Source organism: Caloenas nicobarica, chromosome 3 (genome assembly GCF_036013445.1).
Source record: "Caloenas nicobarica isolate bCalNic1 chromosome 3, bCalNic1.hap1, whole genome shotgun sequence".
Taxonomy (NCBI): domain Eukaryota; kingdom Metazoa; phylum Chordata; class Aves; order Columbiformes; family Columbidae; genus Caloenas; species Caloenas nicobarica.
This window is the reverse complement of record NC_088247.1, coordinates 99,483,905-99,499,603: the sequence shown is the minus strand read 5'-3', so window position 1 is coordinate 99,499,603 and position 15,699 is coordinate 99,483,905. Positions and strand designations below refer to the sequence as shown.

The 15,699-nt window shown below is 34.9% G+C and overlaps 1 protein-coding gene across 1 annotated transcript in view; it reads left to right on the top strand.

Annotated features, from left to right (window-relative positions):
- USH2A (usherin) overlaps positions 1-15,699 on the top strand; it is a 393,053-nt gene that overhangs the window by 204,709 nt on the left and 172,645 nt on the right. The window contains exons 33-36 of the mRNA XM_065630575.1: positions 219-390; positions 4,761-4,908; positions 11,455-11,606; positions 15,270-15,432. Coding sequence (XP_065486647.1) covers positions 219-390; positions 4,761-4,908; positions 11,455-11,606; positions 15,270-15,432 — 635 coding nt within the window. The remainder of the gene's footprint in view (positions 1-218; positions 391-4,760; positions 4,909-11,454; positions 11,607-15,269; positions 15,433-15,699) is intronic.

The window sequence follows — 15,699 nt, the reverse complement described above, 5'->3', positions numbered from 1 at the left end:
TGTTTTGTAGCCCCTGCTTTGTGTGTTACTGTAATCATTTATCAACTGAGTACACATACTGCATTAGAGGTATACCTTAGATTTAGTTTTATGGTCGCACAACTATGTTTTCAAATTCTTAAAATAAACCCCACAAAGTCCCCTAAACAGAGCCTTACATTTTTTCAGTATGGTCTGGATCTTTGCTTGTCTTAATCATATTTTGCTTTTATTTGCAGATGGAAAGAACCAGTAGAAGTAAATGGAATCCTAGATCGCTATATAATTTATATTGCCAACAATGAGCAGAATTTTACAAAGTGGAATGTAATCTATAATAACACAGAACGTTTTCTGGATTTTACTATTCAGCAGCTTTTCCCGGGTACTGAATACCTCATAAAACTAGCTGTAAGTTTTAAAAATGTGTAGTAGAGGTGTGAAATGGTGAAAATGATTCTGATTTTGTTAACATCTTAAATACTTAAGGGTTCATGTGCCCACTTTGTCTAACTTCTTCTTTCTGAAACTAAGGTGGATGTGCCATTTTGAACAACAGGAGGTGTTTTGTTTCAAAACAGGTCCTCAAAAATGTGTATGTAATTTAAATACAGATTTTCTTCAAGGTTAAATTGAATAACTAATAGAGAATTGACCAGAAATATATGAAAGACTTAAACAAATGTCTCCTGCCTCCAACTTATGAGAAACATTGAATATATTTGAAAATGTTAGCCTTTCATATTTTCTACCATGGTAATTTGCTCTTTCTTCATAAAATGTAGAAGGAAGTAGCAGAGAGAAAAAGAGTTCAGTGCAAAGTAGCAGTTTGTTCATTCAAAACATTTTGAAAGACCTTTGTGTTTTCATTGCATCTCTTTATCATTGGTTTTATTTTCTGATGAAGTAGAACAGCTTTAGCTCACTAACAAACCTGAAAATGTGTTCATAAAAGCATGGGATCATCCCTTGTTTCAAGCACTCTGTTCATTTTGTAACAATACCTATATAAGGATATTTGCTTTGATAAATGCCATAGAAAAATATTCTGCTCTTGATTATGAATAAATTTACATTTATGTAGACTGGATATGCATTCATTTTTTCTTAACATGCTCTTGAATGTTCTAAATATTATACCACAAAAAATAAACTACCTTCAGGTAATGATAAGAATCTGACTTGAACTTGAAAAAGCAAGGATATTTAGTCTAATTAAAGCTCAGATTCATGTCGAAATTAATTCATTTGTGCCTAGATATTTCAGCAAGTTAGATTGTATAGCATATAAAATAGCACCATGTGCAAAACTAAGGCAGTACTTCAACAAGCATTTCGTACCTTTATAAGCAAGTGGGACTGTCCAAGGAATTCGTGCTGTTCTTCACTGTGCCACAGCTCTTGTCTGCCCCTACCCAGCTCCTGTGCATGGGGCACAAGGAGAGAGGATCAGGGGAGAATTAAGAGGTAGGATCTGGAGTCTGGAGAGCAACAGGGATGGCTGGTTTTGTTGGCGCTGCCTTGGCATATGGTTAAAACAAAGTGTTGCGTGGACTTCGTTTTTACTTCATCAATGTGTACAGCTTTGCTAGAAGTTACTGAATACATTTTTAGAAAACTTTGATCTTTATATTTGATTTCTCTGTCTTTTTTTTTTTTTTTAATATTTGCATTGCATCAGAGGTAACCAGAAAATAAGAAAATATAATTTCTTCTGGTGATGAAGATAATCAGATTTACCTGGATAAAATGCAATAGTCTGATAGCAAGGTTAGAAGATGTAAATGTCCTTGCAACTTTAAAAATAACAAGTCTAGAAGTGCATGAAATGCACAGCATCTTTGAGGTGTGATAGCTTTCTTAAAACATTTGGCCCCCTTGTATCTAGAACTTGTCAGACTAGTTTGAGAAGAGTGTAATATTAGAGGTTTGTGACTTAATAAGCTTAAACATGTCCAAATGTTATACCTCATGAAAGAAAAAACAAACAAACAGGAAAGCACAATGAAATAAAACACACACTCCTCGAAAAAAAAGATAGTGTTTCTCATATAATTTAATCTGAATTTCAGTAAAACTTTTAAAGTAAAAACAACAATAGAATGCCTTAAACACTAGAAACTTAAATAAATGCTTTCTTTTTTTTTTTTGTTAGAATGAAACATTTCTATTAGCCAGAACCTTTTCCTTGTTTCACAGGTACTAATAATTTTCTTTTGTATCCATGCAAAAACTGGTTTTGGTTTATGTGGGAAATTGGAAGTTGAGTTATCAAAAGTTGCAGCTTTGAACACAGGATTCAGGATCCTCTTGAACAGAACTTCCAGCACATCACAGGCTGGTGGCTTTACCTTTTGTATGAGAGGTTAATATAAGTACGTTAGAGATACTTAACGAAATGTTTACCTTTGTATGCTGTTACCAATTTTCACAATTGATTACTGGCATTTAATATGTAGCAATTGTGTTCATAAAAGAGTGCAACAGCTTTTATGAACAAATTTAATGCTTCTTTCCAAAAGTCAGCTGAGAATTCTTAAGGTCACGTCTCCATGGATTAGTGCAAAGGAACTTGGTTTTGCTCTGTTTGTGCTCTAAGCTGGGTGGGTGTGAGCCAGGCCAACCCGACAGCACATGGGAAGCTGAAAGGCTGCATGGAGTCGCTGGGGTGCACACCCATTTGCATGACTTGAGCGCTTTAGTGATTCCGCTGTTAAGCTAGTATCTCCTCACGACTGCATCGTGTGGGCAAACTAGCTCAGGTGCTAGCTGGAGGATCGCTGCGTGCTGCCTTGTTATGCGGCTTGTGTCTGTGCCTTGGCCCTCTAGATGTTTTGGTATTTTTGCAAATTTTGCCACACATATGTTTTTCAGTGAAGTTCAGAAATGCACAGTGGGGCTCAATCTAGGTGTAGGATTTCATGCCTTTGAGCATCACTGGATGTGATTGCCAGAGTCCCAGCAGTGTCCAATCCACTTGGATACACTGAGATAAAACCCCACTATTTGAAATGCAGGTGAGCTTTCTTTTACTGATTTTTCCATTAGAAGAACCGCAAACTTCATACCCAACAAGTTTCAGAGTACCAAAACTGAGCTTCATGAAATTCAATAAATAAATGAACAGGAAGGCTGCTGTTACTGAGCCTGTGAATGAAAAAGCCCTCCACTGCTGAGGAAGGCTTGGTGGAACTTCTTTAGCAAGGCAGTAAGGAATGTATGAGGAAGAGGTCTTCCAGAGCTGGTCTTTTTGGCTGCTGCATGAAGCCAGTAGAAGTGAAATAACCTGAAGAGTAGTCTGCTTTTGCTGGAAGGATGACATTCTTAGATATTTTCTTTATCAAAACATGAACAGTTGTCTGAGCATCTGTCTACCTGCCTTTTTTTTTTTTTTTTTTTGGTAAATAAATGCCATTTTCGGATATTCCCAAAACTGAGGTTGTATTCTTTCATCTTTATTTGATAGCCAAAATTGAACACAGGGACTAATTCTGTAGTTGTGTTGGGAGTATAATTTCCAGTGAAATCACAATAATCTTGGTGTATAAAATAGCCTCTCATTCACAAACAATTCTTATTTTTACCTGTGGGGCTAGTATGCATTTTGGGGGGCGGGGTGAGGGGGTAGCAAATATGTTGACTGCTCTCTGATTTGAAACACACCGTGAAATGGAAAACTGAAGCTAGTGCTTTCAAATGAAATATGCTAGATTGAGACAAACATTTTATTTCTGGAGATCTGGACAGTTTCCTTGTGGCTGCTTGTCCACTTCAAAATATGGGCAACTCCTGAAAACACAGGTGATCCCATAAATTTCAGTTAAGCCTGTGTCTGAGTCTGAATCTTTGCTGAATTCAGATTTTGATTCATTTTCTTGCTAAACAATAAAATTAAATACAAACAATAAACTAAAGCAAAAAAATCTTTAAATCCAGTACAGAGTTTATATATTCTTGTATATTTTTTTTAACTTCCCTAAGAACTCCAGTCTCTTGTCATTGATCTTAGTGCAAGTAGTTGGAAAACCAGCACACGTAAGGACCATTGCTGTGTAGACTTACGTTTGTGCATGTAAAATTTTAAAAGCCTGTTATGTGGGGCAATATCACATTGTATCGTTTCATAATCAAGCCAAATGTAAAAATCATGTAATCAATCTTTTCTTCTCTGGTAACTGAATACAAATGATTTGACTTTGTTATCCATAAACATGTAATAATAACTGTTACATATTTATTTATAATAGTGTTTTTTCACTGTTTTATTTGCATCTGCATGCTACTCCATGTGCTGTCATGAAGTGCAGGAGTGTCTGAATGGCATTTTTTTCTTAATGACTACTCATTGAGATAATTTTTTAAGTGCGTTGCAGGTTAGTCAGTGTATTCTGTCTGAAACTTGTGAGAGCTTTTCAGTCAGCTCCAGAGGAGTTTTGCACTCTAAATGTTGTATATGTTACTGTAGTTTTCTTTAAATGTGGCTGCAAAAGCAGTAGAAATCTAATTGTGATTATGAGTCACAGTCAAAGCAAAATGCTGCAAGTCAAATATTAGTACAATGTTTTAGCTATGTTATACCTAAAAACTAAATATCATGAGTAGCACATCTTAATATTTAAGAAAAGGGTAAACAAATCTATGCTAAGAAAAGTATCTTCTATGAAAAGCACAGACTTACTAAGTTCAGGTATGTAAAAATTATAAAACATTACAAAGAATCATTGCTAAAATTATTGGTATTACATTGAAATATATTTATTTGTTTTGATTCATATTTTAAGGCTTGCACTGGAGGTGGATGTTCAGTAAGCGAAGCGAGCACAGCTATAACAGATGAGAGTACACCAGAAGGTGTTTCTGCTCCAAAAGCCCAGTCATATTCATCTGACTCCTTTAACATCTCATGGACTAAGCCTGAGTATCCGAATGGTAAGTGAACTCTTTTAGCCTCAAGTTAAAAAGATGATTAGTAAAGGTAAATTAATATTCTAAATGGCAGCTTATATGTGGTGCTTAATTTTTAATGATCATTTTAGCACATAAAATACCTGAGATAGTATCATTGTATGCAGCTAGGAGATTGTGGATTTCAGCCTATTGTACTGTTTCAGTGGCTCAAAAGTGCTCCCTTTTGATAACTCGTGTGTACTGCATCTCATTGTTTAATGTTTTCCAGGACGACTGAGCTGAGGAATAGGCATTCTTGGACAGTATTAGTCTAGGGTGTTCATTTCACTTTCCAATAAAACATTCATTTCTTTTACATTAATTGATACAAAATAATAATTAAATTTGTGTTCTACATAGTCATCTTGAAGGTGTACGTTTTCATGGCTGTGGAAGTGAAATAATATACTTTCTTTTGCTTAGAAATGTTTTCCATTGTGAAATATCTATGTGTAAAAGTTTTGGACAAATTTTACATTTCTAATGGTATTGCGCAGTATCATATGGCCTTGGGATTCTCCTTGATTTTATTATCGTGCATATAACAATTTAAATCACAGCAGAGGAAGCTATGCAGAAATCACTGAATTTAAAGAAGCAGAAATGTTTTTCTTCATTGGCTTATCGTATTGATATATATAAATTATTTTTCACAGTGTTTTCTCTTTAATTTCACTTTTCCCCTGCAAGTTTTTGCCTGCTTTCAGTTGTGATAAAGCACATCCTACTTGTATAACTTCACTACAAGGCACTTTAAATGATTCCTCAAAAAGTAGTGATTGTAAAGTTACATCTATGTAATATTCTGTAAGGTCTTACATGACCTTTAGAAAGAAATAAGAGTATGGTATCTCCTGTTAAACAATCTGTTTGATAATTTATGGCTCTTTGTGTGATAGTCATATTGGACGAAGTTGCATCCTACCCCCTTAGAAACCCTGTTTTCTAAAATCCTATCAGCATATGTGGCAAAGGTTTAGAGGATGGCAAGGAGGAAGGAGAAGGGGGAAGATGTATGGGATGGGGGAGGAAGGGGAAAGGAAGGCCATGTGTGTGTCTTAGTGACTGAAGTCTGAATAATTTTCAATGAAATCAACATTTTTTTCATGGAACAGTTCCTGTCAGGACCTGATGCTGTTATCCTTGCATTGTGGGAAAAAATCCAAATAGTTTAGAGAGTGGTTTAACTAATCAAATAAATATAAATATACACATATACGTATACATACCTATATTTATAGATGCATGTGAACAGCACAGGATAAAGACCTATAGTTTGATAAATAAGTTTCCTCACACTTCCTTTAAAACAAATAAAAGTTGGGAATACATTACTAAATTTAGACGTATGCTGTTGTTAATACAGCATTTACTCTGTACAGCTTGGATCTCTTTTTAAATATTATAAATATATAATTTAATTATAATTTAAATATTTAAATACATTAAATATCTTGTTAGGAAATACAATAAATAGCTTGTTAGGAAAGCTGTGAATCTGAACTGGATGAGCAGCAGATATGTAATAAGAATCAGGGGAGCTTTATGAAAGAAATTATATTCTTTTGTCCCTTATCCCTTCATCAATGGAAACTGGAGGTTTCAACAGCCTCAATGACAATGCTGTTCACCTCAATATTGGGGTTTTGAACAATGCATCTATGTAATTACCAGTTTTGCCATAAATCTGCCTACTCTGTGATCCTGAATATACCCTCTGTAGACCTCCTGTGTGTATTTCTCCCCTTTAAAAAATATTCCTGGTATTTTCACATTTTCCCTTGGGACTGTTATTTTTTTGGTGATATGTGGATACTATGCGTGCTGCTGTTAGAGGGTTTTCCTTAGGGTCAGAACTGATTCAGCCAAGTCAGCTGCTGCTGTTCTGCCTTGCAGGGAAAGGCTTCTTTCCACCTGCGAGCTCTTGCTGAGTGGTTCAGAGTGGAAGAATTGCTATCTCATAAGCATTTAGCAGTCTGAAAGGCATTAGGGGAGCAAAGACTTTGTTTTTCACCCTTGCATGCTCACACTTGCACAATGATCAAGAAGAGGTATGCAAATTTTCTATCATTTTTCTTCTTTCTTCTCCACTCTTTTTAGGAGTTTCAGCAAGATGATATAACTAATAACACATTTTTCGATTCGCCTATTTATTTCTTTCCAATCTTCTATTTCCATCCCTTTCCTTATTTCATAAAAAGAATTAAAATTAAAAAAAAAGAATAAGCTCTAAAACTGAACAACTGCTTAATCAGGAAAGCTTGCATTGTTCAGTGACTTTGTTTTGTTCATTCTCAGCATATCTTTTGGGCTGCCTAGTGGCCACATCATTTATAATCGCTCTCTGTGTCAGTATTTTAAAACTGTGTAGGAGGCTGAAAAATATCATAGTTGAGAAGACTGAAAGATGAGAAAGACCAGCAGAAGGAACTTTTCCTTAAATTTTCTTCAGCATTTTACTGGTGTATTCTTGTAGTCAGAAGTTCTAAAGCAGATTTTTTTTTTCTTTTTTCCAAAAAGATAGAAGCTGTTTCCCATTTTTGACTTAGTTGGTCCAAACTGCCTGAGTTTCAGTCTGCTAGGTGTAAGTAGTGCTTTTTGAAATTACTAAACCTGGCTTTGTTTCAGGTGGAAACCTCAGAATTGCACACATTTGCATCCCATAAATTGTCATCTCCTTAGTAGATCTCTGAGGCCATTCTTTATCTCCCTCCTCCTTTCTTCTGATACTATATGACAGAAGTTACTGTTTATTTCCAAGGGCTGAGAAAACTTGTTAGCTGTTGGTGATGTTGAATGGGCGTGTAGGCTGACTGGGGTTTGGACAGCATAGATTTTACCATGCTCTCTACATATATATGGAGTCCAGCTGCTTGCCACCAATTAGAAAAGGTTAAGGGAGATTAATATGCTACCCTTGAGGCCAAAGGTGGCAAATAGGATTAAAGGCTACTTGGGTTCTTCATAAAGATGGCGCAATGTAGGGGAGTCAAGCTTTGAGATAAGGGACCATCTGTATGTCAAAGGCTAATGTTATTCAGACATGGATATTGAATTCCTGGGCTCCATTTTTGGTTGATTTTAAGACAAATTTATATTATCATGTGAAAATTTTCCATTTCATAGAAAATGGGAAACAATACACCCAATTCTTTGTTGAAAGTTATGTCAGAAACGTCATTTATCTACCAGGTGTAGAAGAAAGACATTTGGAAGATGGTATGCTGAGTATATTTGTAATATGCACATTTTCTTTTATCTTATTTTCAAACCAGCAAAGCAACTGTTGATGAGACATGGCTCAGAGGTATGCCACTTTACAGCAGAATCCTCCTATATTTCTATCACATACATGTCACATACATAGGTAGTGCAATATAAGCAATATTGACCATTTAGTTGAGGGCAAGATATGGAGATGCTTGTGAAATGACATGTGGCATCAGATATTCTGCTCTGAGCCTTCATCATTCTAGCGGCCTCAGTAAAGAATCATATATTCTTCAGAACATATCTATTACAGTCTTGCCATATAGTTTGAGATCTGCTCTTCTACAATCCACTCACATGAAAATGTGACTTTGTCTCTTTTCATCACTGAAAATTTTCCTCAGGTGACCACTTCTTGAACACTTCACTTGTGTATGGGTCATAGATAAAATCAAGTCTTGATCTGGACCGTATCTTCCAAGGCTTTGTGGAATTTGAATGGCCAATATTAGGTTTATAAAATTATTCAGTGAACTAATCCAGTACTTGTTCCTGCAAATCCTTGTGCTTGTGAGACATGACTTGTATTTGTAGTCAGTGAAACTGGTGTAGGTAAAAGTATGTTTGCATAAGATTTGGCCTCTAGATTGCACCCTAAGAGTAAAGTTCTCTTGACACTTTAGATTCAAAACCTCTTTTCATCTTTAGTGTCTGGAATGTCATTAACAGATTATAGGGCCTTACCCAGGGTGGGGAGAGGAAGAAGAAAAAGGGAAGAGTGTGTAACTTTATTCAGTTTAAGCTTAATTTGCATTGTTGTATTTTTTTTTCAAAAGTGAAGCATGGTTGTACTGTAGTCAATAGAGAATTTGTCATCAGTGAAAGCAAGATTTAATCTAGCTACCTAGACTTAATAAGTATGAAGAGACTGCATCTTTCCATGGTGATCATGTGTTGCACCAAAGCCTTGTAAATTACAAAAATATGCCATACTCTTCAGTATTTCATGGATGGTAAACTTCAGGAATATCTAGGAAGAACTGAGAAGTACATAAACTTTGGACTGACTTTGAACTTTTTCTTAGTATGCTTTGGAAACATATACTGGTGAAATAGAGAGGCTAAGTTGTTTATCCCTGGCCAAAAAGAATTATTGCCCAATTTTGAGAAATGGCTTCACATCTCTAAGTCAGACTACTAGCCCTTTTGTTCTGAAATGTACTTTTTTTCTTTCTTTTCATTCTATAATTTTGTCCATCAGAGTCGTATAAGGCAAAGGCAGAAGTAGAATCAAGATAATCGGTCAACTTATTAGAGATGATTGTTCTCTGACAGTACTGGGAGGACTAACGAAAGCTCACGATTTTGACCAGGAAGCTGCTCCTCAAGAGTGTAGGTGCTGCACGGTGATGTGGTTTTTAGGAACACTTTAAAATAATGGTCCAGTTAAATAATACTGAATTAAAGCAGGGATCACATAAAGGCTCTTATGACACCCACATTAATATCAAATGATCTCATTATGATTCATGCTGTTACCATAAATATCAAAGGACTTAATAATGCTTTGTCCATTACTTTAAAAGGTTAGTGTTACTTGTATAGATACTTAAAGTACTTCAGTGGCTTTGTTTTGTTTTTCCTGTAAAACACATCCTTAATGCCAGTGTTCACATTTTTCCTGAGATAAAGATAACATTTTTTAATATATATATAATTTGTTTATGTAATGTAGGGCAAATATCAACCATTAATCCCCTTACTTTACAAGCAACTAAACATGGAACCCCAAGGGATTTTTGCTTTAAGAAGCCTGTCAAATGTGGTAGGATTGATAGTGTGAGATTTACCAGGACTTCCTCCCACACACACGTCTCTGCTGTGACTCGAGTTTAGCCTCTCGCTTTTCTAGAAGAGAAAAGAATTGAGGAGTCGGTGAATCACTTCACCATAAGCAGCGCTACATTGCTTTAGTGTATAAATCTTTTGAAGTGTAACTCTTCAAAGCTCAGCTGAAACAGTTGTGTATACACTTTTATTTATGAAGCACTTCTCCATTCAGTAGATGTGAAAATCTTTTCTCAATTTCAACAGAATCTTCCTCAATGTAGTTTCAAACAATTCAGTTTTAAGAGAAGAGGAACCGAGCTATAATTTTACAATAAGAAGATGTTTTCTATAACGGAAAGATTAGAAGGCATCCTCTGAATTAAACTCACTTCTAACGAATCCTATAGCTTTGCGTTTATTTGCCTTAAATATCTCTTTTTAAAAAGGAGAAAATTCAGAAGTGAGAAAGATGGAGGAATAGCCCTGAGAAAAAGGATTCCTTTGCAAGCTCAAATTCCAAAGACTAAGCAAATCTGTCAAATTCAGTCTTTAGTTCATTAAATTCAAAACACTGTATATGTATATTCTGTACAGGAGTCATGCTATCCTATAATGCACCTTTGGAAGAACACAGATTTAGGTTTCCTTATAAATGAGATAAACATTCATCTGCAATTTTTGAGTTAGTATTAGCCAATTGCATCAGTTGGACCATTTGCTCATCTATCTAAAAATCTTGCTAACATTTGTTTTGAGTTTGCAAATATGTTTTCTTTCTTTAGATTGAATAGTTAAGGAATAGTTTACTTCAAGAATTTTTCTACAGCATACTGAGGAGGAAACATCAATTTATAAAATTTTGTAGTTTTGTTTAGAAAAGTCGGTAAAACTGTTTCCAAAGAAAAAAACCCTCGAATGAAGTATCTACCTTGTTGGCAAAACTCGGAAAATCTGAGATAATTGCCAATTAATATCAATAAGGTTTTTTGTATGATAAAATTGTTAGGAACTGTTCAATTGTAGTTATAACACTGGCCTGAGTTGTCTTTCATTGTTTCAGTTATATTGTAGATCACTTTTTTTTTTCTAAATTTAAAGCTGTTAAGATGCGAGATGGTTTTATGTGTCTTTCCCCTTCCTGTTTCCATAGTCAAATGCAGAGCAGGCTGTGAAACAGAATTGCCTCAGTTTTCCTGATCGCAAGGTGATCTTATGTGCTATCCAGAAACATGTTTTTTAAGGGGTAATCTTTGGAACAGTAGGATAGTTTTCAAAAGATGCAGTCCACTTGTGAGATTTTCAACAGTTAAAGATGGGAGAGTGTGTTTCTTCTAAGTGTTGCCTACACAGTCCTGCTGAACACCTACCTGCTTAACTGAAAACTGTTTGAAATACTGCTACTACCATCCTAATGTCTGGAGCATTATTTTTCTTCTAAACTCTGTAGCTCTTTAGATATTAAGTGAGAGCTATCACATTGTTTTATAGGTATTATTACTAGCTATGGATTGTACATGGATGGTGTTCTGATGCAAAATTCATCACAGCTAAGTTGTTATGCTTATGGACTTGCGCCTTGGAGTCTGCATTCCTTCAGAGTCCAGGCATGCACTGCAAAAGGTTGTGCTTTGGGTCCACTGGTGAGTACCTTAATTTGCATTCTGGGAGTGTAATAAATGTCAGATGGCAGTGAATATCAGAGTAAATGGTGATGATTCACTCTGGTCAGTGCTAACCCATCTGGCAAAATGTGACATTTAAAAAAAAAATCCTTTTTAAGAGCTGCAAAAGATTTGATAGGTCATTGTTAGGCACAGTTCCAAAGTAGAACATAGGTACAGTGAAGAAAGGCAAAATTTGAGGCTGAAACACACATTACTGAAATTAAGTAAACATGTTTGAAAGGTGCAGATGTGCTTTAGCCAGATCTATAAGGACATATATAAATAAAGAGTTACTGTTCCAGTAAATAGCAAATTTCTAGCTGCCTGACTGAAAGGGCTGAAGTTAATTTCAGAACTGCAGAAGCCAGAAGTAGCAACAAGAGCAAGGAAAATATGGTGATTAGTAAATATCTTTTGAATGTAAGTATGTGATCAAAATATTATATTGGACATATTTTAACAGTCTTGTACAACACTCCATTTTTTTCAGGTTTTAAGACTACAGGAACGCTAAATTTGACATGTGAAAAACAAGCCTTCCAAGGCTTTTTTATTTTTTTACAGGTTTTTAGACGTATAGCTGAACTGATAAATTGAGTATGATTTTGTAGTACTGTGGCTGATGATTAACTGGAATAATATCTACTATGCTTGGGTTTGTTTTCAAGCATAACTAAGAAATCTGTATTATTCTGAGATTTTATTTTTTGTTTAATTCAACTTTGTGTGCTCTTTTAATTTTGCTAACAAGAAAAGGAAGAAAAAAAAGAGGAAAAAAAAGAGAAAAAGGAAGATCTTAAAGTTTTCGATGTTGTTCCATCATAATTTATAATATCACTATATTGTGCTCTGAAAAGATCTTCCAGGTTTTATTTTTATGATATAATTTGTTAGTCACATTTCCAATATTCTTTCCAAGATTACTTTCTTTTAAATGCTGGTAACATCGTCTATCTGTAGAATACTAGACTTTATAACCATTAAACATTTTATAGCTTGCTCTGCCTTGAAGGATATTTACTCTTAAAAGCTTGAATGGCTTTTTGCCAGTTTTTCTTGTACGTTTTTTACAACTTCACATATGCCCCAAAAGCAAAACTTGTTTTAAGGTATTTGGTGTGCAATAACCTGATCCGTTGTGTTAGCAGTAACATTTAAGACAAGTCGTTACCAGACTTTGCATACAGATGAAATATGCATGTTTTCAGTACTTCTGTCCTATCAAATAGGCATCAACGGGACAGAACAGAAAAGCAGTAGAGTTTTAAAAAATATTTTAGTAGTCTTTTTACACATCTCCACTGAACTGCAGACTCATAACTTGACTTTTGAAACAATTCAAAGTAGAGGTCACTGTAGCTGATACTCATCTGCAACCCATGATCAGTACGCAAACTGTTTTCCAAAGCCAGTGATCCATCTCTAATCACAGGAATTGAAGTACAATGTCTTTATTCAGGCTCACCAAAGTGCTGCCAGGAAGTGAAAGCACTGCATCTTCATTTGATTTTTTGAAAGATTTTTGTATCAATTACAGAATAAATCCAAAACTTTAAAAAAAAAAAAAGAGAAGAAAAAACAAATGTTTTGCCTCTACCCTAAATAGTGTGGGAGCTGTCTCCCAGCAGTAAGTGGATATGCTTCTAGCTATTTTTGTTGCTGATCTTGAGCTTAATGTGCCCTAATCAATGAATGAATGTGACTATCCTAAATACAGGATTTCTTCAGCTAATGTTTCTGAAGGTGGCTCTGAAGATCTTAATCAGTTATGAATGCATTAATAGTAACTTCTTTATTTGGGTTAGGTAGTTTTTGTTTAACTTATTTTTTTCAGTGACTATGATTTATTTTCAAGTGAGATGCAAACTGGTAACATGTAAATTAAGAAATGCTGAATCTTACTCTCTAGGAAAGGCAAAATATTACTTGTGCGGCAGTTCCAATCGTTTTTTGTTGCTTAAAAAGGAATAAAGCTGGTTTTGGAATGTGTTAGCTCTTGTAAGGTTCAGGAAAAAAACCAGAAATATGAAGTGGGTTTTCTGTGCCAGATGTTTATATACAGCATGTACATTTTTTACACAAAATATTATTTTCAAAATACACTGCAGAGGTGTAGCTGTAGAGCAGGGGTGTCAAACCCATTTTCACTGGGGGCCACATCAGCCTCGCGGTTGTCTTCAAAGGGCCGAATGTAATTTTAGGGCTGTATAAATGTGTGTATCTGTAGGATATCTGCTCTAGAGGATACTACATGTACTGATTCTAGACAGTGCTTCAATATTTTTTATACTAAAAGAACAGCAGGTCATAAAGAAAAGGCGAGAGACACAGCACATCTGTTGCAACTGTTTAGGCTGTGGTACAGGTTGCTGCAAATTCCTACTGTTTTAAGAATATTTTAATCCTCTCAGTAGAAAAAATAGTTGGCATTCATTTATTTATATTTCTAATGTGATGAGATCAGAGTAGGTGTATTTGGCAGCACTGCTTTACAGGAAATTATTTCAGTTTAGAAAGCACAGTTTAGTCACATTCTTCCATAAGGCTTTTGACTGAAATATCCAAATAATCAATGTGGTACTGATACAGTAAATCTGTGAAGTGTTTATCTTTAAGCATGGACTTTATCCTGTTGACTTTACTGCAACTTTATTGTATTTTAAATACAATAGAGTGTATGAATATAGAAGCACATGTAGAGATATTGATGACCATCAAAGATACAGCCTGGCACTTGTAAACAATAAGGTTTCCAAATTTTACATGCTAAAAAGTAAAACATTCATTTTTCAAGGACAGAGAAAGTATGTTTGGTTATTTTGATGTCAGAGCAGGTGTGGCAGATTAAAAATAGCATTTATTAGCACTGCCATGAACTTACAGCTGAGAGGCACTTAAAAAGGTGTGAAATCATCTTATACCTTAGAAAACATCAAATAAATAATGTATGAGAAACAAACTTGTTGCCACAAATAACATAATAACAAATTATTTTGTTCCACAGCACTGCATGTTTACTACAATGTGTGAAATTTAAATACTAGATTTCTATAATATTGAATGAATATTTACTTATTTTTATACATATATAAATAATATTCGTTACATTTTCCAGCTCTTTTACAATATTTTGTTTTCTCTCAAAGATCTAGTTTTAATTGCAACTTAAACCTGTTAATTCGGGGAGCAACCAGTATTCCGCAACGGATATTTTACTCTATCAAATATCTGTGGTAATTTACTGTAGTGTTTAAATGCGTGTTGCTTACAGTTGTCTTTTAAAATGCAGAAGCTCAAAAACATGTGGCCTTCTATTGCTGCTTTCTCCTTTAATGCTAAGCTGAGATAATTCGTCCACATGAGGTGTAATGGTGTTTTCAAGAAATGAATCATTCTTTTCTAGTATTTTTTTGCTATCCCTTACAGGGGTCTCTGTATAAAGTATGTTAGTTGCTGGACAGCTTCAAACAAATGTAGATGAAAGGAAAGTAAAATGCTTAAAAATTAGGACACCTGGAGTGTTGTTTTTTTTTTTTTTTTTTTCTGAAGAAATAACTTTTCTTAAAATTTTGCATTTCTGATTGCTTCTCTGTTTGTAAACTATGGCAGCAAACCTCTGTCTGATGATTGAACTTACAGGTAGAAGGTCGGACCATGGAAGCTTCCCCCAAGGGAACAGTTGATATAGTTGCTGCTGTGCATGGGTCCAAAGAAGCCCAGTTAAAATGGCTTGCCCCAAATAAACCTAATGGAAAACTGACCTACACAGTCTTTGTCACTGGTCTCTTCTATGCTGATCAAGGTACTTTTTTTTCCTTTATAATAAGTCTAATGACAGCATTGATATTCCGTTTAATTTTTTTAAAAAAATCCCTTTAGCACCAAATTTTTCTCCTTTTTTTGCTACTCCATTGATTATTTTAGAATTATCAATTTTATTCTTTAAGTACTGCTGCTTTGATTTATGGTGCTTTACATTTGTACAAACACATAAATTGGCAAATAAAGATAAGCCCTCTGCAGTCATTTAGTCTCTAGATATACACATGGCGTCTTATCTCACAACCTT